The sequence below is a fragment of the Silurus meridionalis genome, chromosome 5 (genome assembly GCF_014805685.1).
Source record: "Silurus meridionalis isolate SWU-2019-XX chromosome 5, ASM1480568v1, whole genome shotgun sequence".
NCBI classification, from domain to species: domain Eukaryota; kingdom Metazoa; phylum Chordata; class Actinopteri; order Siluriformes; family Siluridae; genus Silurus; species Silurus meridionalis.
The window spans coordinates 27315340-27339056 of NC_060888.1; the positions used below are offsets into that span (position 1 = coordinate 27315340).

General features: G+C 36.2%; 4 protein-coding genes and 1 long non-coding RNA gene across 5 annotated transcripts; 3 read left to right on the forward strand and 2 right to left on the reverse strand.

Moving 5' to 3' along the window:
* Nucleotides 1-413: 413 nt before the first annotated feature.
* On the reverse strand, nt 414-22663 carry LOC124385647 (monocyte chemotactic protein 1B-like). Its single transcript, XM_046848829.1, has 4 exons — nt 22605-22663; nt 3408-3484; nt 2180-2300; nt 414-1246 (listed from the first exon to the last, which is right to left on the reverse strand). Exons 1-4 carry the CDS (start codon nt 22661-22663, stop codon nt 1138-1140), a joined length of 366 nt encoding a protein of 121 aa, XP_046704785.1. The 3' UTR covers nt 414-1137.
* On the forward strand, nt 6704-7637 carry LOC124385650 (monocyte chemotactic protein 1B-like). The gene is made up of 3 exons (XM_046848833.1): nt 6704-6880; nt 6980-7100; nt 7266-7637. The coding sequence occupies exons 1-3, from the start codon at nt 6817-6819 to the stop codon at nt 7348-7350; spliced, it is 270 nt and encodes an 89-aa protein (XP_046704789.1). The 5' UTR covers nt 6704-6816; the 3' UTR covers nt 7351-7637.
* Nucleotides 13495-14462, forward strand: LOC124385649 (monocyte chemotactic protein 1B-like). The gene is made up of 3 exons (XM_046848832.1): nt 13495-13813; nt 13919-14039; nt 14194-14462. Exons 1-3 carry the CDS (start codon nt 13750-13752, stop codon nt 14300-14302), a joined length of 294 nt encoding a protein of 97 aa, XP_046704788.1. The 5' UTR covers nt 13495-13749; the 3' UTR covers nt 14303-14462.
* LOC124385651 lies at nt 19425-19929 on the reverse strand. The gene is made up of 2 exons (XR_006925782.1): nt 19868-19929; nt 19425-19716 (listed from the first exon to the last, which is right to left on the reverse strand). It is a non-coding gene; the product is annotated as an uncharacterized LOC124385651 (long non-coding RNA).
* Nucleotides 22621-23521, forward strand: LOC124385648 (C-C motif chemokine 4-like). Its single transcript, XM_046848830.1, has 3 exons — nt 22621-22807; nt 22921-23041; nt 23158-23521. The coding sequence occupies exons 1-3, from the start codon at nt 22744-22746 to the stop codon at nt 23279-23281; spliced, it is 309 nt and encodes a 102-aa protein (XP_046704786.1). The 5' UTR covers nt 22621-22743; the 3' UTR covers nt 23282-23521.
* The last annotated feature ends 196 nt before the right edge of the window (nt 23522-23717 follow it).

The window sequence follows — 23717 nt, forward strand, 5'->3', positions numbered from 1 at the left end:
CGATCTTTTATTGGGTCACGTGATGTCATGTAATAAATGCTGGATAAATGCTGGATAGATCCAAATACAGATACAGGCAGATTTAATAAACATATTAGGAAAAGGTATGTGGGCAGGCTGAAAATCGATAAAGAAGCAAATGATTAGACTGATGAATCAGCTAGCATCAAGAAAAATACATTACAATGGACAAACAGGAGACAAATGCTTTGCAGCTGTTTTGCAGTAAATTCATGTCCTTTCATATTATTTCTCAAAAAATGCGGCGCCGCCCTCTAGTGGAAAATAAAGGCATGACAGGTTGGGCGCAATAAACGGCACGATTTATATAAATTGTTTTGTCTTCTTTATTCATCTTCATTTATGATTTTCTCTAATAAAAATAAAATTGATACACTTAAAGCAACCATAAACAATCAGGTTATAAATGAATCAGTTAGGTCACCTAACACAGCTACACTTTTATTTTCTCTGTTTTTGAACTTTATGCTATTTGATTTTGGGCTTTAAAATTCATGCCCTCTAAAGTGTTTAATTATAAAAAACTTTGAGAATCACTGTTGAGAATAACTGTGGCTGTAAATAAACATGTCATTGGTAACAGATGTGGTCAATTTGTTTATGTTAAAGGCCGAGGCCTCTGATTTGTGATAGCGACAGGAGAAAAAATATAAAAAGTATGGACATATTTTTTTCTTAAATAACTGTAATAAGATAAAGCAGAAGTTCTTTATTATCTCAGGAACAATTAGAAATCACAAATTCACCGTTATACTCGTTATAATATATATTTACAGTTATACGCATATTTGACTCATTCAGACCTCAAATAGCTCAAATATAAGTTTGTAAATATAATAAAATAATATAATCACCATCACTTGTGTTTAGGTAAAAAGTTCGAGAATTAAAAATGACCATAAAATGATATAAATCATATTCACAAAGTAGGTCAGAAAGCTGAGTGTACTTTCCAGTTACATTTATTGAAAAGAAAAAAACATTAGATGGCGCTATTGAGACTCGGAGCTAAGAAAAAACGTCACAGAAATGCCCCTGATTATACACACTGCTGACAATCAAATAAGTTTTGTATGAAACAGATGTTTGTGTTGAATGGGCCTCGAGTGCTGAGCTTCAAAGTTTCGATTTTGAGTTTTTTCGGAGATCTACTGCTGTTATGTGATTCTTGACCCAGGAAGCCTTAGGATCCACGCAGAACCTCCTCAAGGCCTTGGTCTCGAAGCTGTGAGAAAGACGCAAATATACAGGTTGAGAATCAGTGAGATAAACATGTAATGTATATAAATGTGCATTCTTTAAATCAAACCTGTGAAATATGTATAGATGTAATAACCTAAATGACTTTCTCGATTATTTTATTCTCAGTAACATTCTGGCATTCTGCTCGACTTGTGCAGCATGTTTTTCTGTGTTTTTTTATTGTTTTGATGGAAACCAAAGTGTATATAGACTTCAGCTTAATAAACTCGAATACAATGAGAGATTAATAAGTGTAAAAAGATGTGTAGGTGTCATGTGCATGGATTCATTAGATTAGCAAAACAATCCAAATATGAAGCATGGTGGTGGGAGCACTGTGTTGTACAGTTGATGTTAAGCTTTTAAAATAATAATAATAATAATATTTAAAGATGCCTTTCAAAACACTCAAGGACACCATACAAAGCAAGATGGATGGAAGGAAATGCAGTGGAACACTGTTTCCAAAGAAATCCTGTTCTCATCCTCAAGAGACGTGAGCCTGAGCTTCATTTTCCATAAAGTTGTTGCCTCCAAATCTATTGAACATATTTTCAGATGAATGTGAACGCTGTCTGCACCCCAGATCTCCTCACATCACCTACATCACTACCTGACTTTACTAACACCCTTGTGGCTGAATGAATCTCCATAAATCTCCTCAAAATCTAGTAGAACATCCAGAAGGGTGGGATTTATTATAAGAGCAAATGAGGAATAAATGTAAAACAGGATTATGAGAAGGAATTCTATGGTCGGGTGTCCACAAACTTTCGATTAGAAGTTAATAAATAAATAACAGAGTTACTGTAATAACAGAGTAAACAGTTTTTACTCTAATGCAGGTAGAAGTGGAAAGTGTTTTAGGTAGAAAAGAAAAACATTGGATTGGGATTTAAAAAATTGTGATACTCACATAAAAGCTTTTAGGGGGCAGCTGCTGCCAGTCTTCCTGTAGGAGACAATGTTGTTCAGAGGGATCTTGAATTTCGTTAACGCTGAACAGCATGTGTCTTTGAACTGAAAAGCAATAGGAGCTGAAAGAGGAAACATCAGAATGATGATCAGTAACCATTCAGTCAGGAAATTATATACACAATGCATCATGGGTCTTCAATTGGGAATCCGCGACCTCTAGTGGGTCTAAAGCGGAACTGCATGTGGTCCGCTAATTAATGTGGATTTACAAATATTTTTTTGTTAAGAAAAATAAACCTCGTAAAAACGTTTCTTGAAATTATTATAATTAATACATTAAAGTTCTATAAAAATTAAAGCTGTAGTTCATGTAAATGCATAATAGTCCACCTGAAAATATATGTATAAAACTGCAAATCTATTAAAATAAAGGACACTTGTGAACAACTTACACTGTGATTTTTAATGGCAAGATCAATGTTTGTTCTGATGAATAAATCTTTTTAAAAGATTTGGAAATATGTGAAAAATTTAAGACAATTATGCAACAACAACATGGTTCTGATTGCCTTAATATAATATAATTAGAGTAATATGACTGGTTTCTATTAATGTTAGTGACTACATTTGACACATTCTGTATCAGATGTCCCTGCTCCATTTCTCTCTTGCCTAAGTGGTCCTTGACCTGAAAAACGTTGAAGACCCCAGTACTACATAATACCGTTTCAAATACACAACGAATGGAAACTCTGGAAATTAAAAATGTGCTATTGAACAAAGTGTGTGTAAAGTCTCCAAGGTTTCAAATCCATTTAAAATAACTCGAATGAGGTTAAACAGCACCGATAGTTTTGTTCATGTAGAAAAGATTGTATTTGAGCTTTTAATGCTACAAATCTCCATTGTGAAGCATGGTGGTGTGAGTATTGTGTCATCAGGATGCTATAGAGGTATTAGGGTGAAAAACGATGGAAGACATATACAGTGCAATCCTGCTTCTAAAGAAAACCTGTTCCATTCTGTTAGAGAGTGGGCCTGATTCTGACTCTCCAACATCCAATCATCTGCAATGGTTTGTGGCATCAAATTTGGATGAAGAATTGCCTGATTAAATAAAAGCCAATGGACCAAACCCTTACTTACAAATTATGGTTCAAATTCTAGTGGCTTATTTATCATTCAGTTAAAAAAATCCACATCTAACAGAATGATGTCATACTCACCACTGAACACCAGGTGAAAAGAGCAGAGCGAGAGCACAAACAGCAGAACCGTCAGGTTCCTCATTCTGGCAGAACGTCTGATTTCACAGAGAGACGGAGACCCAAGAGAAAGGAAGGTGGAGTGCTGAAGGACTGAGCTTTTCTCACTCTAATATATACACTTACAGAAAGCATGGAAATTACCTTCAGTGCCAGGCTTCCTGATACACATTTAGAACCTCCTTTCTCCTTTCTTTTTTTATTGCCGGGACCTTCTTACTGTGCTTCACTATCTGTTAATATTCTTAGAATATAAGTCATTTCCTAGAGTTTGGAACGAGCAGATTGTAGGAGTTTTATTTTTATTTTAAGAAATGAAAAACGAAAGTTCTTCTGAGGGGTCTTTAGGGTAGAAGATTGAGAGTGAATTGCATTATTATAGTGTTATAATTAGTAGACCAGTGATCCTGATGGCTTTTGCTCGATTTGACTAATCAAACCTGATGCAATACTTCTGCATGGAGTCAGTCTGTAGAATAACATGCTTAAAATGTTTCCTTAAAAAATGCATAATAACATTAAATAAGAATATAAAACACATAAAAATGATACTGTAACACATACATGGTTCAAGCACAGTTGTGTGTCTATAATGCATCCATTACAGTATCTCTCTTAAGTTTCATCACTCATGGTATTGTAAGACCTGAAGAATGCTGAACACACGGTGGCGCTGTCACCCTGATCAGGGTTTTGGTTTTAGGGTATTTTTCCATTCATGGATCATTATTCAAATTTTTTCTCGTATCTAAAAAAAAATATAAAAATAAAAATCTTAAACTAAAACAGAATATTTGACAGTGTGTGAACCTGTAGCCTACGTAAATAAAAAAATGTCATATATTAATATTAACCTAAAACCTGAGGAATGATGTCAGGAGTAAAATTCTTCCAGGCCGCTTTGGTTATTATAAGTTAATTCCAGAAATTAATGAACTATAATTGTTATTATATCTGAATAATTTTGTTTTTCAAAATTTCAACATAATTTATTAATGAAAATTATATCTGAAGCTTCAATATATATAAATTCATGTTCATAACATATACTGTATTCATTTATTGTAATGGAATTTTCCTTTATCAAATTTCTAATTTAATGAAAATGTTCCAGATTAATATTAGGTGCAACTGTTATGGTCTCTTGTTGGAATGCTAAATGTGATCCATCCTTCTGTGAGTAGGACGATCAAGAACAGAGAAAAAGCATATTATTTGCTTAAAAAGTTCGTTGAAATCTCAGAGAACACGGAAAGCTGTGTAGCATGGTGGGGGTAGTATTGTGTTCTGAGGGTATTGTTACATTTTCAGGACAAGTGAAAAGGTGAGAGAGGGCGTGTCTGGAGCTCAGTGGAAGTGGTAGATCAGTAGTTAAGCTCATCTGATCAGAAAGGTTATGAGTTCATATTCCAGCAATGCCAAGCTGCCAGGAATGGGCCTTGTGTAAGGCTCTTACCGTTGGTCAATATATATATATATATATATATCTACAGTTACTATAATACAGAGTAATAATTCTATACAGAGTCCTTATGTTTGAGAGCTCTGTCAAAACATGGATTATCATTTGTGACATTTTTATGAAGTCCCCCTGTAATATTAGAGTTCTCTGTAGTGAACCTTCTAGGTATTATAGTACAGAGAGTCGGAGTGACGCTTCCTGGTCACTTCCTTCTGCTCTTCTGGTTTGTGTACGACATGAGGAACCGCACTGCTGAGCTTTTCACCGAACACACAGGCTGAAAAATTCCCACTCCATTCATGTATCAGGATTTTCCCTGTAATTCTGAAATCCCCACCACACACACACACACACACACACACACACACACACACACACAAACACATCTGTAACAACGTCATTGTTGGTATTGATGTTATCCAGATGGCTTTTTGTAAAGGGAAAATAAGATCTGATTGCAGTCGATTGTGTAATGGTGGTTAGTGTAATTGCTTTGATCTACAGCTCAGTAATTATTTCAGACTTATCAGTAGCACCAGAACAGTTATTATAGTTTGTTTGTATTGTATTGTTAGAATTTCATCGTCCCCCAACTGGAACTGGACTGGAACCTGTCCATGAACATGTCCCTGTGCACAAAGATCAACTCTATGTGGTTTCCATGGTTTGTAATGGATCTTGAGTGGGCTGCTGAAAACACCTCAAGCTAATTAAACACTTTTAGGATGAACTGAAATGCTGCCTGCACGCCAGGCCTCCTCACCTTACCTCCATCAGTAAGCAATTCTATCCCTGCTTTAGAGCACGGCTTCCTAACCCTGGTCAAAAAACGGTGTGAAATGCTCCTCTATGCAGGGGTAAAAGCTGAATGTGGAAATCCATAGTGTCTGTTTTTAGCTGTTCATTTATTTAGTTGAAATAACATAATAATCACAAAACTGACTACCATTTTTTACTATCAAAAAGCATTTGGTCTGTAATGGAGATACATGCCTACTTCACCCAAAAGGTACAGGCTATTTGTTGGTACACTTAATAGTGAAGGCTACAACAGAGAGCAGATGTTTCTCTTACAAAGCCTCACAGTCTTAATTAGTTTTTGGGACTCAGACGTCTGTCTGTCTGTCTGTCTGTCTATCTATCTATCTATCTATCTATCTATCTATCTATCTATCTATCTATCTATCTATCTATCTATCTATCTATCTATCTAAAACATTTCTAAAATCCTCATGGATTTCGACCACATTATACTCAGTAAAATGGGCAGCATGTTGGCCTAAGCAGTTTTCTTCAGTTCAGTCCTATACAGCAAAGTCTGTAGAGTCTGTAGAGTTTGTTAAATGTTCTGCATATTTCACATTCATTACCAATTGTTATATTCTGTATCATATGATTAGGCTACAAACATTGGAAATGCACTAAAATGTCTTGCAGTTGCATCAGTGCACATGATTCCAAAAAAAAGACAGAACATCAGCATCAGTTTCTGATTCATCAGAATATTTCTATTTTCATTTAGAATATTTCATTTATTTAGTTGAAATTACATGATAAGAAATAAAAACTACCATTTATTACGTTTTTACACTTCTGTCTTTATATTTATCTGGATAAAGACGTCTGCCAAATACTGGAAATCTCTCAGAATGATGAGAAACCCTCAAGTGAAAAAACGTCAGCAGACTTCTGTCAATAGTGAAAACGTTGCATAGAAGAGAAAGAAGAAGAAAAGAGGAAGGATGTTATGTATTGTAGCAGGAAATACAGTACTAAGAAACTGGACATGTGCTCCTCCTCTGAGTGTATATATAAGATAGAGAGAATTTCACTCATCCAGCACTCGACTCTCCTCTCTACTGGATCTCCTCTCTTCCATCTCTGTGTGAAATCAGACATTCTGCCAGTATGAGGAACCTGACGGCTCTGCTGTTCGTGCTCTCGCTCTGCTCTCTTCATCTGGTGTTCAGTGGTGAGTGTTACATCACTGTGATAAATGCAGAATGCTGACCTCATCTGTCTTGTATATATCAGTATGATTTATAATGAACTCTATAATGCTTTGTTTTAGCTCCTTTTGCTTTTGAATACAAGACACGCTGCTGTTCAACTATAACTACTATGAGGATCCCTTTAAAGAACATTGTGAGCTACAGGAGCACCAGCAGCAGCTGCCCAATGAAGGCCATTGTGTGAGTATCACAAGCTTAAAGCCGCACAATGCTGCCACACCTGAGCAATGATAGTAACCCATTAGATGTATAAATGCGATTAATGTATGTAAACATGCAAACACTTTTCTCTTCGACGATCCTGTATTAATCCGATCTCATCAAGTTCCTTTTTTTGTTTCACAGATTTACAACCATAAAGGGAAAACAGATCTGTGCAGATCCCTCAGCTCCATGGGTCAAAAAGGCCATTTCGACACCAAAACCCTGAATCCCAGCATCAGACTAGATCTTCTGTATTATTTATTTATTAACTGACAGATTCACACCTATGAGCCTGAGTGTAACAACACTAAGAGTTAGCACTGTTTTTAGCATCTTCATGTGTGTTCTCAAAGAATTAATCCATAAAAGTTGCAGTAAAAGTTGGAGTAACACACAGGGAACATGTAAATGTCTTTAATAAGTCTATACAATGTGCAGTGTTTGTTGAGTTTTTTTGTGACCTGGTGTAATTTACAAATAGTTTTTAAATCATTTAGAAGGAATTTCCTTTTTTTAATGTTTTACTCAAATTAAATTGTATCTTTATTCATTATAATTTTGTGCTATTGTTTTCATTTATGGCATCCTTCACTTTCCTATCCGGCACATTTTTTTTTTATTTCTCTCAAAAACCAAAACTGTCAGCAAGCATAAACCAATTACGGCAAATCTGTGCTAAAAATGATATAGAGTGAAGAAAATAAGTATTTGAACACTGCTATTTTGCAAGTTCTTCCACTTAGAAATCATGAAGGGTCTGAAATTGTCATCGTAGGTGCATGTCCACTGTGAGAGACATAATCTAAAAAAAAATCCAGAAATCACAATATATGATTTTTAAACTATTTATTTGTATGATACAGCTGCAAATAAGTATTTGAACACCTGTCTATCAGCTAGAATTCTGACCCTCAAAGACCTGTTAGTCTGCCTTTAAAATGTCCACCTCCACTACATTTATTATCCTAAATTAGATGCACCTGTTTGAGGTCGTTAGCTGCATAAAGACACCTGTCCACCCCATACAATCAGTAAGAATCCAACTACTAACATGGCCAAGACCAAAGAGCTGTCCAAAGACACTAGAGACAAAATTGTACACCTCCACAAGGCTGGAAAGTGCTACGGGGAAATTGCCAAGCAGTTTGGTGAAAAAGGTCCACTGTTGGAGCAATCATTAGAAAATGGAAGAAGCTAAACATGACTGTCAATCTCCCTCGGACTGGGGCTCCATGCAAGATCTCACCTCGTGGGGTCTCAATGATCCTAAGGAAGGTGAGAAATCAGCCCAGAACTACACGGGAGGAGCTGGTCAATGACCTGAAAAGAGCTGGGACCACCGTTTCCAAGGTTACTGTTGGTAATACACTAAGGCGTCATGGTTTGAAATCATGCATGGCACGGAAGGTTCCCCTGCTTAAACCAGCACATGTCCAGGCACGTCTTAAGTTTGCCAATGACCATTTGGATGATCCAGAGGAGTCATGGGAGAAAGTCATGTGGTCAGATGAGACCAAAATAGAACTTTTGGGTCATAATTCCACTAAGCGTGTTTGGAGGAAGAAGAATGATGAGTACCATCCAAGAACACCATCCCTACTGTGAAGCATGGGGTGGTAGCATCATGCTTTGGGGTGTTTTTCTGCACATGGGACAGGCGACTGCACTGTATTAAGGAGAGGATGACCGGGGCCATGTATTGCGAGATTTTGGGAACAACCTCCTTCCCTCAGTTAGAGCATTGAAGATGGGTCGAGGCTGGGTCTTCCAACATGACAATGACCCGAAGCACACAGCCAGGATAACCAAGGAGTGGCTCTGTAAGAAGCATATCAAGGTTCTGGCGTGGCCTAGCCAGTCTCAGACCTAAACCCAATAGAGAATCTTTGGAGGAGCTCAAACTCAGTGTTTCTCAGCGACAGGCCAGAAACCTGACTGATCTAGAGAAGATCTGTGTGGAGAGTGGGCCAAAATCCCTCCTGCAGTGTGTGCAAACCTGGTGAAAAACTACAGGAAACGTTTGACCTCTGTAATTGCAAACAAAGGCTACTGTACCAAATATTAACATTGACTTTCTCAGGTGTTCAAATACTTATTTGCAGCTGTATCATACAAATAAATAGTTTAAAAATCATACATTGTGATTTCTGGATTTTTTTTTTAGATTATGTCTCTCACAGTGGACATGCACCTACGATGACAATTTCAGACCCCTCCATGATTTCTAAGTGGGAGAACTTGCAAAATAGCAGTGTGTTCAAATACTTATTTTCTTCACTGTATCTATCTATCTATCTATCTATCTATCTATCTATCTATCTATCTATCTATCTATCTATCTATCTATCTATCTATCTATCTAAAACATTTCTAAAATCCTCATGGATTTCGATCACATTATACTCAGTAAAATGGACAGCATGTTGGCCTGAGTAGTTTTCTTCAGTCCTATTTAGCAATCACAACTATAAGTCTGTAGAGTTCGTAAAATGTTCTGCATATTCCACATTAAATTGTTATATTCCGTCTCATCAAAAAAGACATATCAGAATTAGTTTCTGATTTGTCAGAATATTTCTAATCATACGCTTCATAAATACATTTATTAAACACATAAACCACATCAAGGTCCATCAGTAGAATATTTACCAACAGTTCTGTTGTCTGATAACTTATTGTATAGAATAGAAGTAAAACATGTTGAACACAAGGTGGCGCTGTCACATCATCCTGTCTAATGCTGAACTTACATTTAAACAATTACAAATAGCTCTTATGGAAAGTAAGATAGGAATATTAAAAATAGTATACGTGCAAATTTATTTCATTTCTAAAACAAAAAATATATTTAAACAGGAGTTTTTGTGTTAAAATGGCAACGATTTAAATCTTAAATACTAAAAATATCAAAATATGCTGAACTGATTCAAGACATTAGAATAGTGTGTAAACACGTCGCCTACACACTTATGCTGTATCATGTGAATATGAATCTAAATTCATGTTAATAAAGTCGTCAATAAAATTCTTCCAGGTTGTTTAATTAGATTTACGTTCATTCCTGGAATTATGTAAATATAACATTTATTAAATCTGAAGCTTAACACACAGTTCTGGTGTTATACAGTACATATTTGTATTTGTACGCGCTCATAGATCTTCATGCTAAGGCTCCCACTCTTCTGGTCAGCACTGAGAATAATAACATGCTTGTGCACTTTTCTGGATTTTTTCCAGAAGAATGTTAGACTCTTAAAAAAACGTGTGGAAAAGGTTAAGTTTGGCATTTTTTTTGTCCTTGGCACAAAGTATTTCTTTGGACAGAAATTCTTTGCTACTGTGAAGCATGGTGGGGTTGCATCGTGTTGTGGAGTTGCTGATGAGGTTTCAGGACAAGATGTATGGAAGCTAACTACAGGGAAAAAAAAAAGGTTTCACCCTGACAATGCTCCTGTGCGCAAAAGCAGCCCTATAAAGATATGTTTTACACAAGCTGGAGAGGAAGATCTTGCATAATCTGTTATAGAGCTCTGATCTCAACAATACTGAACACCTTTGGGATGGATGTAAACACAGACTGCTCCACGGGTCTCCTACATCTCACCTACATCAGAATCTGACTTTACTAACGCAATTGTTTCAGAATTAATCACACACATCTCCACAAACACACTGTAAACTCTAGTGGAACATCTTCCCAGAATAGTGGAGGTTAATATAACAGCAAAAGGGGACTTAATGAGGAATGGATAAACATATCAGTCTTATGGTCAGGTGTCCACAAACATTTGACCACATAGTGTAGCTACATGGTTAAAGGTCTTGGTGTCTATGTTGGTTAGTAACCTAGCTAACATTTGCTCATTATTTATCGTGGAAGCTTGCTAGCAAATTTCAGACTAACATCATTTTTCCAAAATCAAATATAATTTGAATTCTTCTGCATATTAAAACCAGTATTTCCTGCAAATGCTAATGCTCATGATTTCTGATTTAAGCTCCGCCCCTTCCTGAGACTAAGAGTCCTTACAAATCCAGGACCTTGACTGTGGCTCTGAGTTTTACAAATTTCCATGAAATTGTGTTAAGAGTGAACAAAGGCTCTCTGTTCAGGGACACAAGGCGTCCTGTGTCCACATCGAGCCCAGCTAATCACCACCCTGTGCAAATGTTTACACCCCCCTTCCCTCCTCAAACATTACTTGGAACTACGGATGACACCAGACTTATTACTGTTATCGTAATTAAGCAGAGTATTTTTGTAAGTAAATATTTTTCCACATTAGCATAAGTGCTGAAGAGACAGAAACTGGCATAGTGTATAACTGCTAGAATATACAGATGTTAAATTTACAGTCCTGAATCCATGAGCGAGGCCTGTTTTTATTTCATTAGTCATTAAAAACATTCCCCACAGAAACGCATCACAGTGCATGTCTTTCTCAAGAGCTCGCTCATAATATCTTATTAGGGTTTTAGGGTGTTTTGTGGTTATTCTTACAGCAATTTGGGAATAAATGTGGAATGAGATGTTAAAGAAGACATACCAATCTTATGGAGAACAAATAACTTGTGTAATAATTATAAAAAATATCTGTCTTGTCAGCAATATTTTGGCCATTCATGTATTTTTAATACATTTTTATGCTTGAAATTGGTATAAATTGGTTGTAATAGTTGCCTTATTTTTATTCATGTATTTAAAAAAATCTCTGGTTTGGACATGTGCAGAGGAGGGACATGGGGTATATCGCTAGAACAATGCTGAGGATGGAGCCACCAGGGACCCCTAATGAGAGAAGCTGAAAGAAGGAGATATTCAAAAAATCACAGTCCCTCATGTGAAAGCTCAATAAGGATTTATTATAAATTGTGAAATTTTTATGAAGTCCCTCAGTAATATTAGAGTTCTCTGTAGGGAACATTCTAGGTATTATAGTACAGAGAGTCGGAGTGGCACTTCACGGTCACTTCCTTCTGCATTTGTGGTTTGTGTTCAACACGAGGAAGCGCACTGCTGAGCATTTCACCGAACACACAGCCTGAAAAATCCCCACTTTATTCATGAATCAGGATTCCAGATGGTTAATTATTATTATTATTATTTATTATTTTTATATTTATTATTATTATTATTATTATTATTATTATTATTATTATTATTGTAGAACCTTCATTAAAAAATAAGATCTCACTGAAGTCCAGATGTAAAAATAAATGCGTTTCATCTAAAGAAAAATCTTCAGGTGCACTTCATGGTGCAGGTTTCAAAAATTTAAGCATCTTCTGCACTGCACTGTGAGACTCAGGTTCAAGCACACACACACACACACACACACACACACACACACACACACACACACACACACACGATAAAAAAATATAATTAAAAAAATATATATAAAATAAAATATTTAGCTTTAATATATAAAAAATATATATTTACAGAAATACTATAAAAAATTTTAAGAAAATCTTTATTTTATGTCTAAAACATGTACATATACAGTAACACATTTCACAAATCAAGCAAGGAACATTTTATATATATATATATATATTATATTATAAAATGTATTTTCTTGACCCTAAAATATAATTTGAAATATATTTTGTTTTAAATACAATTTTTAAATAATTTATATAAAAATATATTTTATTAAACGTCGCTGCATACAACATATATTTAACATATATTGAAAATATATAAATGAATATTTTTAACCATATGACACACACACACACACACACACACACACACACACACACACCTCAGACCCAATAACATCCATCAGGATCACGTTGGTTTTCTGAATCAGGAGCAGAAGAAAATGAAAATGTGAACACATGGATTCTCTCATTTTACGTTATACAAACTGTCACCTGATGTTTCAAGCCATTTGTGGTTCTTCTCCAAACTGTTACCACAGTGTGGAAGGAGCACATTTGTACTGGACGTCTTCTGATGTGGTAGCATGACATTTTTTTTCTCCACTTGAACTAGGAGACCCAAACCTGTTTCAGCTAAATAAAGACCTTGTGTTTATGGGTTGGAGTAAAACATCTCCTTCTAGAGACCTCCAACCCTATTAAACACCTTTGGGATGAATGTGAACTCTGACCGCACCGCAGAGGCTCCTCACCTCACCGTCATCAGTACCTGACTTTACTAACACACCAATCCAAAATCCAGTGAAGACCTTCCCTGAAGAGTGAAGGTTTTTGAAGCACATGCAAATCTAATTGTATTTTATCCTGATCCTAATCTGACGTTTCACTCTGTAACATCTGAAACTCTGGATTTTTGTCAACAATCGTGATTTTAAAAAAGCAGCCCAACTTACACTGGGGAGAGAACCCCATGACAAAAAGCCCCCCGTGTGAAAAAGTTTCATCAGAGTCTGCAAATAGTGAAACACTGCATAGAAATCGTGTTCAAGAAAAAGAACGAGAAAAGAGGAAGAAACTCAGTACTAAGAAACCGCACACGTGGATCCTTCTCACGCTCTGATTGTGCATATAAAATGGAGAGAATTTCACTCATCCAGCACTCGACTCTCCTCTCTACTGGATCTCCAACTCTCTCTCTGCTCCGTCTCTGTGTGAAATCAGACGTTCTGATAGAATGAGGAACCTGACGACTCTGCTGTTTCTGCTGTCGCTCTGCTTTCTTCACCTGGTGTCCAGTGGTGAGTTTTACATTTTCAGTCTCAATATTTTTTTTACAATACAGTGTGTACAGTGATGTAGCAACAGGAGCGATTTTTTTCTTAAACATTTAAACTTTGTTTCAGGTCCTGTTTCTTTCGAATACAAGAATCACTGCTGTTCAAAAACATCTAATACGAAGATCCCTCTAAATAACATCGTGACCTACAGGAGGACCAGCAGCAGCTGCCCCATGAAGGCCATTGTGTGAGTCTCACCTGCTCAGTACAAATATAATCGTTGCATCTGATCAGCATTAGAATCTAATAAACCAGAATCAAATTTAAAGCGTAGAGTTGAACCTCTTAGTGTTGCTCTTTGATTTTTCTACATTAATCAAGTCCTTCTTTTTGTATCACAGATTTGAGACTATAAAAGGAAAACAACTCTGTGTGGATCCTTCAGTTTCATGGGTCAAAAGTCACATGAAAGCAGTGGATCGTAGAAACAAGGCCACGTCAACACCATAACTTCAAACATCAGAATTCAACTGGAATTTATAATTTATTATACAACTGACATCATTCACACATTTCTGTTTTTTTTTAAGATAAGTATCACTGTAGCATCTTCATGTTGTCATATGAAATGAAATGCATGTAACTTGTACATGTCTGTAATAAATCTCTAATAAATCTATATATGTACAGAATTTGTTCTGGTTTCCTGAAACTCATTGCTTTATAATTGCATTATCAGCACTGTTGTGTGATGGGTGATGTGGCGTAGATTCTGTTTTTCAAATTCGCCACTTTCCTGCCCATGGAATTACTGTTTTATATATTCCTTGTGTTGGATCTTTTACTTCTCCATCTTTTGCTTTTTTATTTCTCTTTTCAAAAACACTTTTTTATATAAAGTCAGAAAGCCATCACTGGGGTTAATAGCAATAGCAAATCTTTTCCTAAAAATATCAGATGTTTTAAATGGTAAACATTTTACCTGTTGATAAATGATAAGTGATTTTAATAGCAAAATGAACATTTTTATGCCAAATTTTGGCCAGACAATCTGATAACAAAGCCTGTAGATACAATACCAGTAGATACAATACCAGATCCACAATTAGAATCACTCCCTCCAAGTGCCTGAACTAATTACAATTTATTCCTCATCAAAATTTACAAATTATGTTTTTTCAAACAGATAATTTCAGACCTGGATAGAAATAACATTTATGTCAGGATTTAGGCCTCACTGTAGCACAGAGACGGCACTGGTTAAAGTGGTAAATGACCTGCTAGTGGTGGTTGATCAGGGTTGTGTCTTCTTCAGTGTGTTACTTAACCTTAATGTAACTTTTGTCCCATTTGGTCCTTATTATTACGTTCATGTTGGATCAGTGTAATGGGAGGTGGCAGCTCAGTGGTTCAGGCTCTCGTTTACTGATCAGAAGGTTAGGGTTCAAGCCCAAGCTGCCACTCTTGGGCCCTTAAGCAAGGCCCTTAACACTCTTTGCTCCAGGGCCGTCATATCATTACTGACCCTGTGTTTTGACCCCAGTTTTCTAACACAGCTGTGATATGCAATGAAAGAATCTCACTGTTGTTATACACATGTGACAAAAAATTTAAATTTTATTTGTATTGCGCTTTTAACAATGAACATTGTATCAACACAGATTTACACAGATAATGTGGTAATAAAAATAAATATGTTCTTTATAAGTGTAAGTTTGTACCTGATGACCTGTTTTAGAGAACTGGTTGATGATTGGTTGATCTGATGGCGTTCACTCGCACAATTCATCAATTCAACACTTTTATAAAAACTTGTCGAATAGAAATAAAGATTTGGACAACTGGTTTAATCATTTTGCATTCATTGACGTATGCAATGAACTGATGCTGAGATGTTTTGGGGGTTTAAACTATTCAGGTGAAACCAATACAATATATTTTGATTAACATGAACATAAAGAACTGATACTGAAGGAAACAGCAGACTTTTGTACACAATAATTAAATGTAGCAAAATATTCGCATTGATTAAAGCAATGTGAAATGGCTTTTATGAAGTGTACAAGTGACTCCATGATGTGGAAGTTGAACTAAAGAAAATTCTTAATTTTTCTGTACAATTACACTATATAGTCTAAAATTATTCAGACTTTTCCAGACAGATTGTTAGCACATACTTGTATAGGACGACTTTGGATGCAGTGGCTTGAAATTTTCCCTTCACTTGAACTAGGAGACCCAAATCTGTTCCAGCACAGAGCCAGTTCCATGAAGATCTGCTTTACATGGATTGGAGTAGAAGATCTCCTGCTACAGAGCTCCAAATCCTATTCAACACCTTTAAGATGAATTAAAACGTTGACTGCACCCCAGGTCTCCTCACCTTCTCACCCACATCAGTACCTGACTTTACTCTCACTCTTGTGACTGAATAAATCTCCACAAAATCTAGTGGAACATCTTCCCAGATGAGTGGAGGTCATTATAACAGTGAACAGGGACTAAATGTAGAATGGGATGTTCAAAAAGAAGCACATAGCAAACTTATGGACTGTTGGTGTCTTAATTCAATTCAATTCAGGTTTATTTACATCGTTCTTCTAACGGTAAATAATGTCACCAAGCAGTTTTACAGAAATGAATAGATTTTAAAATATCTTTAATGAGGAAGTCAGAGGGGACGGTGATGAAATAATCTTCCAGAGACAATGCGAGGAAAGAACCTTGAGAGGAACCAGACTCAAACAGGAACTCATTCTTAATGAGTTGTTAAGGTCATCGGGTCAATCTCAGTTTCTAAGTGTGTTTATATACATTTTACTACAAGATCTCTAATACATCACAATGCTGTTTCAAAAAAAAGAAAATCCAGCAACAATATAATGAGATATTACAGATTTTCTCAGTTGCTTTGGAGCGTTTCTCAGATCAGAAATTAAATTCTCAAAACTACGTGTTCAACCTCCACATCATCACTTGTGCTCATCATTAAAACAATTTCTTGTTGCTTTCATCGAATTGCGAATATTTTGTACATCATTTAATGGATTGTGTACGAGTGTCTGCTGTTTCCTACATTATCAGTATGTTCATGTTGATCAAAATGTATTATAGTGGTTTCACCTGAATAGTTTAAACCCCAAAACATCTCAGTATCTGTTCACTGTATACGTCATTTAATGCCAAACCAGTTGTAAGAATCTATCAATTTAAAATTTCTAATAAACTTTCGATTTGTTAATGTGTTGAATTGATGAATTGTGCAGATGAATCTTGAATGTCACTTATGAAGGCGAGTGAATGATATCAGATCAACCAATCATCAACCAGTTCTCTAAAACAGGTCAAAGGTGAATCTTGTGAACCTTCAATTGGCGAAACACACAATTAAAATTTCTGAAAATGGAGGAACAAACAGGAAACAAACAGACACAAGTATAGTACAGTCTTCTTTTTTCGGCTTCTCCCATTAGGGGGCGCCACAGCGGATCCTCCATCTCCATACCCCCCCGTCCTCTACATCTGCCTCTGTCACACCAACTACCTGCATGTCTTCTCTCACCACATCCATAAACCTCCTCGTTTGTCTTCTTCTTTTCCTTCTTTCTGGTGGCTCCATCCTCAGCATTCTCCTATTCGATGAAAAGCAACAAGAAATTGTTTTTATGATGTCCACAAGTGACTCCATTATGTGGAGGTTGAACACATAGTTTTGAGAATTTAATTTCTGATCTGAGAAACGCTCCAAAGTGACTAAGAAAAACTGTAATATCTCATTATATTGTGGTTGGATTTTCTTTATTTTGAAACAGCATTGTGATGTATTAGAGATCTTGTAGTAAAATGTAAATATAAACACACTTAGAAACTGAGATTGAACAACTGATGACCTTAACAACTCTTTAAGAATGAGTTCCTTTTTGAGTCTGGTTCCTCTCAAGGTTCTTTCCTCACATTGTCTCAGAGAGATTATTTCACCGCCGTCCCCTATGACTTCCATATTAGAGATATTTTTAAATCTATTCATTTCTGTAAAACTGCTTGGTGACATTATTTACCGTTAGAAGAACGATGTAAATAAACCTGAATTGAATTGAATTAAGACACCAACAGTCCATAAGTTTGCTATGTGCTTCTTTTTGAACATCCCATTCTACATTTAGTCCCTGTTCACTGTTATAATGACCTTCACTCATCTGGGAAGATGTTCCACTAGATTTTGTGGAGATTCATTCAGTCACAAGAGTGAGAGTAAAGTCAGGTACTGATGTAGGTGAGAAGGTGAGGAGACCTGGGGTGCAGTCAATGTTTTAATTCATCTTAAAGGTGTTGAATAGGATTTGGAGCTCTGTAGCAGGAGATCTTCTACTCCAATCCATGTAAAGCAGATCTTCATGGAGCTGGCTCTGTGCTGGAACAGATTTGGGTCTCCTAGTTCAAGTGAAGGGAAAATTTCTAGCTACTGCATCCAAAGTCGTCCTATACAAGTATGTGCTAACAATCTGTCTGGAAAAGTCTGAATAATTTTAGACTATATAGTGTAATTGTACAGAAAAATTAAGAATTTTCTTTAGTTCAACTTCCACATCATGGAGTCACTTGTACACTTCATAAAAGCCATTTCACATTGCTTTAATCAATGCGAATATTTTGCTACATTTAATTATTGTGTACAAAAGTCTGCTGTTTCCTTCAGTATCAGTTCTTTATGTTTATGTTGATCAAAATATATTGTATTGGTTTCACCTGAATAGTTTAAACCCCCAAAACATCTCAGCATCAGTTCATTGCATACGTCATTGAATGCAAAATGATTAAACCAGTTGTCCAAATCTTTATTTCTATTCGACAAGTTTTTATAAAAGTGTTGAATTGATGAATTGTGCAGATGAATCTTGAATGTCACTAATGAAGGGTCAAGGACCCAAGAGTGCCACCTCCCATTACACTAATCCAGCATGAATGTGACCAAATGGGACAAAAGTTACATTAAGGTCAAGTAACACACTGAAGAAGACACAACCCTGATCAACCACCACTAGCAGGTCATTTACCACTTTAACCAGTGCCGTCTCTGTGCTACAGTGAGGCCTAAATCCTGACATAAATGTTATTTCTATCCAGGTCTGGAATTATCTGTTTGAAAAAACATAATTTGTAAATTTTGATGAGGAATAAATTGTAATTAGTTCAGTCACTTGGAGGGAGTGATTCTAATTGTGGATCTGGTATTGTATCTACTGGTATTGTATCTACAGGCTTTGTTATCAGATTGTCTGGCCAAAAATTTGGCATAAAAATGTTCATTTTGCTATTAAAATCACTTATCATTTATCAACAGGTAAAATGTTTACCATTTAAAACATCTGATATTTTTTAGGAAAAGATTTGCTATTGCTATTAACCCCAGTGATGGCTTTCTGACTTTATATAAAAAAGTGTTTTTGAAAAGAGAAATAAAAAAGCAAAAGATGGAGAAGTAAAAGATCCAACACAAGGAATATATAAAACAGTAATTCCGTGGGCAGGAAAGTGGCGAATTTGAAAAACAGAATCTACGCCACATCACCCATCACACAACAGTGCTGATAATGCAATTATAAAGCAATGAGTTTCAGGAAACCAGAACAAATTCTGTACATATATAGATTTATTAGAGATTTATTAGAGACATGTACAATTTACATGCATTTCATTTCATATGACAACATGAAGATGCTACAGTGATACTTATCTTAAAAAAAAAACAAAAATGTGTGAATGATGTCAGTTGTATAATAAATGATAAATTCCAGTTGAATTCTGATGTTTGAAGTTATGGTGTTGACGTGGCCTTGTTTCTACGATCCACTGCTTTCATGTGACTTTTGACCCATGAAACTGAAGGATCCACACAGAGTTGTTTTCCTTTTATAGTCTCAAATCTGTGATACAAAAGAAGGACTTGATTAATGTAGAAAATCAAAGAGCAACACTAAGAAGTTCAACTCACGCTTTAAATTTGATTCTGGTTTATTAGATTCTAATGCTGATCAGATGCAACGATTATATTTGTACTGAGCAGGTGAGACTCACACAATGGCCTTCATGGGGCAGCTGCTGCTGGTCCTCCTGTAGGTCACGATGTTATTTAGAGGATCTTCAGATTAGATGTTTTTGAACAGCAGTGATTCTTGTATTCGAAAGAAACAGGACCTGAAACAAAGTTTAAATGTTTAAGAAAAAAATCGCTCCTGTTGCTACATCACTGTACACACTGTATTGTAAAAAAAATATTGAGACTGAAAATGTAAACTCACCACTGGACACCAGGTGAAGAAAGCAGAGCGACAGCAGAAACAGCAGAGTCGTCAGGTTCCTCATTCTATCAGAACGTCTGATTTCACACAGAGACGGAGCAGAGCGAGAGTTGGAGATCCAGTAGAGAGGAGAGTCGAGTGCTGGATGAGTGAAATTCTCTCCATTTTATATGCACAATCAGAGCGTGAGAAGGATCCACGTGTGCGGTTTCTTAGTACTGAGTTTCTTCCTCTTTTCTCGTTCTTTTTCTTGAACACGATTTCTATGCAGTGTTTCACTATTTGCAGACTCTGATGAAACTTTTTTTTTTATGGGTTCTCTCCCCAAGGATTAGGAAACCCTTCTGTGAATCAGGACTGGCTTTGTCTTCACTTTCTCCCACTCGAGTACATTGTGTAAAGATCCAGTGTAAGTTGGGCTGCTTTTTTAAAATCACGATTGTTGACAAAAATCCAGAGTTTCAGATGTTACAGAGTGAAACGTCAGATTAGGATCAGGATAAAATACAATTCGATTTGCATGTGCTTCAAAAACCTTCACTCATCAGGGAAGATCTTCACTGGATTTTGGATTGGTGTGTTAGTAAAGTCAGGTACTGATGACGGTGAGGTGAGGAGCCTCTGCGGTGCGGTCAGAGTTCACATTCATCCCAAAGGTGTTTAATAGGGTTGGAGGTCTCTAGAAGGAGATGTTTTACTCCAACCCATGGACAGCAGATCTTTATGGAGCTGGAACAGTTCAAGTGGAGAAAAAAAATGTCATGCTACCACATCAGAAGACGTCCAGTACAATTGTGCTTCTTCCACATTGTGGTAACAGTTTGGAGAAGAACTTATTTTTCCATTAAGGTTCTACAGTAAACGATGAATTAACCATCTGGAACTCTGGGTAAAATCCTGATCCATGAATAAAGTGGGGATTTTTCAGCCTGTGTGTTCGGTGAAAAGCTCATGGTCGTCTGCATATTGTTTAAAGAGATAAATTTAGAGATAGAAACCGACAGTTGGAGCTTCATTAGAAGGTAATTTAGACGGGGAAAAAAAGGGAATCAGTGGTTTGGTTGGGCAGGATCTATGGAAGACAAAGTGCTGTATTATTATTTTGAATGACAGTTTTTGGAGTGTAAAATGTTTTGGATCACAGCGACTGAAAATACACAAAATTTCACTTCCTTCTGTTCGACATCTGAATTTCAGCACAAATTTATTACAGTTTTTCTCTGGAGTCGCTTTGGAGTGTTTATCAGATCAGAAATGAAATTCTCAAAACTACTTGTTCTCCACATGATTTAGTCATTTGTGTTCATTATAAAAACATTTCTTGTTGCTTTGATCAAATTGCGAATGCTTTTGTGCATCATTTAATAGATTGTGTACGAGTGTCTGCTGTTTCCTACATTATCATTTGTTTATGTTCATGTTGATCAAAATATATTATACTGGTTTCACCTGAAAACATCTCAGCATCAGTTCATTGCACAAGTCATTAAATGCAAAATGGTTAAACCAGTTTTTAAAATTTGTTAAGCTCTTCTTCTTCACAGGTCTATTAAACTTTGTTGGTAAATGTGTCTTGATGAATTGTGAAGATGAACCTTGAATGTCACTAATGAAGGAACGTGTTCACTTTCAGATCAACCAATAATTAACTAGTTCTCTAAAATAGGTCATGGCTGAATCTCGTGAACATTTACTGTAATTGGCGAGTGAATATAAAAAGAGCAAAACACAGATTTACAATTGTTGAAAATGGATAAACAACTAGGAAATGAACATGTTCAAGAGCCAGGAATAAGGATGCAGCTGGAAGGGTCAGGAGGCAAAATAGAGGAAGAGGAAGAAGAGGCCAGAGACACATTTCAGATGAAATTAGAGCCATTATTGTGGACAATGTTGTCAATCATGACCTCACAATGGTATTGCAGGGGGTGATATCTGTTGTGATGTGGATGAAAATCTATGGTTCGACAGACCGGGACGTCAGGGGGTAGAGACAGATTACACTGTATAGTGCAGCATGTGCAGTTCTGCCTAAGAAGTGTTTCCTATGTTTACCTTTTGGAATTTTGATTTGTGTCTTTTTATTTTCTATCACAATGACATTATATTGTTATTTTTTAGTCAGTCCACTAGTAAAGAACAATAAAAAGTGTGATAAAAGGACTTGTTATTTTGATGGTAATGAGATGTTCATTTACACAAATACTTACTTTTGAGAACTAAGGATTTTGAGTAAAAAACAGGCTTTTGAAAGAAATCCAATGTACTGTACTGTTTGTACACATTGTTTTGAGAATGCACTTATTGCAAATCTTGAGGATGATTCGAGAAATGCTCCAAAGCGACTGAAAAAAAAACTAAAAACAATATGCAGACGACCATGTGAAAAAAATCCCAGCGAATTCTGCAAATAAGAAGACTTTCCTCTGAAGTAGCGTTCAAGAAATAGAAAAGAGGATGTTATAATGTAGCAGGAAGTCTAGTACTGAGAAAAAAAAAGAAAAGAAATGTACCTCAGTATTTGCATCTCTCTGTTGGATTGTATATATAAGGTACAGAGGCGCTCACTCATTCACACTCGACTTTCCTCTCTACTGGACCTCCAACTCTCGCTCCACTCCGTCTCTGTGTGAAATCAGACGTTCTGCCAGAATGAGGAACCTGACGACTCTGCTGTTTGTGCTCTCGCTCTGTTCTCTTCATCTGGTGTCCAGTGGTGAGTATGACATCACTTTCTTATATTGACTATACAGTGTGAACACATCTGTCTTATATGTAGCAGAACCAATAATACATTAAATTAAATCTATAAACAATCTTTCATTTCAGCTCCTTATGCCTTTGACCAAAATACTCCCTGCTGTTCAACCACAACTAATATAAAGATCCCAATAAAACGCATTGTGACCTGCTGGAGGACCAGCAGCAGCTGCCCCTTGAAGGCCATTGTGTGAGTATCACCTGCTCAGGACAAATATCATTTGATCAATTTAATGAAAAAAAAACAAGAGTTTCTTTTGAAAAATTCTGCATTAATAAAGTGTTTCACTTTTTTGTGTGTCACAGTTTTGAGACTGTAAATGGAAATCAACGCTGTGTGGATCCTGCAGCTGAATGGGTTAACGGTCACATGAAAGCGTTGAATTGTGGAGGCACCACTTCAACTCCTAAACCTGAATCTCCACAGTAGACCAGATTTCAACACAGAAGTCTAACCTTCACTAAATGACTGTTTCTGTAAAACTTTAAAACTGACATATTCTCGCCTCCGAGCCTCAATGTAACAGCGCCATCTGGTGTTTTTAAGAGTTCAGTACCGCTGCCTGTTCTGTCTTTATGTATGAATTAATCAGTAAAACAATAACAAGTGTTATATATCACATACATGTATCATCTAACTGTCTCTAATAAATTTTTTCACTGTGCAGTATTTGTTCTGGTTTCCTGAGAGTCATTAGTTTCTACTTGTTCATTCTAATCTTTTAAAGGACCTTGGAGATATTATTCTACATTTTTATAACATTCATGTTAGTTAATGGTTAAAATAACCTGCATGCGTGGTCTTGAAGTTCACTTTTACTGTATGCTGGTGGCATCTCGTGTCCAGGTTTAAACACATTGGAGAA

Bases quoted from the DNA above. Each gene is read 5' to 3' on its own strand.
- LOC124385647 (XM_046848829.1), bottom strand. From the start codon at position 22,663: ATGAGTGAGCGCCTCTGTACCTTATATATACAATCCAACAGAGAGATG. The intron at 3,485-22,604 runs GTACATTTCTTT...CTGTGAAATCAG, and splicing joins AGAGAGATGCAAATACTGAG to ACGTTCTGCCAGAATGAGGA. The intron at 2,301-3,407 runs GTGAGTATGACA...TTCCTCTTTCAG, and splicing joins TTTTCACCTGGTGTTCAGTG to CTCCTATTGCTTTTCAGTTC.
- LOC124385648 (XM_046848830.1), top strand. From the start codon at position 22,744: ATGAGGAACCTGACGACTCTGCTGTTTGTGCTCTCGCTCTGTTCTCTT. The intron at 22,808-22,920 runs GTGAGTATGACA...CTTTCATTTCAG, and splicing joins TCTTCATCTGGTGTCCAGTG to CTCCTTATGCCTTTGACCAA. The intron at 23,042-23,157 runs GTGAGTATCACC...TGTGTGTCACAG, and splicing joins TGCCCCTTGAAGGCCATTGT to TTTTGAGACTGTAAATGGAA.
- LOC124385649 (XM_046848832.1), top strand. From the start codon at position 13,750: ATGAGGAACCTGACGACTCTGCTGTTTCTGCTGTCGCTCTGCTTTCTT. The intron at 13,814-13,918 runs GTGAGTTTTACA...ACTTTGTTTCAG, and splicing joins TCTTCACCTGGTGTCCAGTG to GTCCTGTTTCTTTCGAATAC. The intron at 14,040-14,193 runs GTGAGTCTCACC...TTTGTATCACAG, and splicing joins TGCCCCATGAAGGCCATTGT to ATTTGAGACTATAAAAGGAA.
- LOC124385650 (XM_046848833.1), top strand. From the start codon at position 6,817: ATGAGGAACCTGACGGCTCTGCTGTTCGTGCTCTCGCTCTGCTCTCTT. The intron at 6,881-6,979 runs GTGAGTGTTACA...GCTTTGTTTTAG, and splicing joins TCTTCATCTGGTGTTCAGTG to CTCCTTTTGCTTTTGAATAC. The intron at 7,101-7,265 runs GTGAGTATCACA...TTTGTTTCACAG, and splicing joins TGCCCAATGAAGGCCATTGT to ATTTACAACCATAAAGGGAA.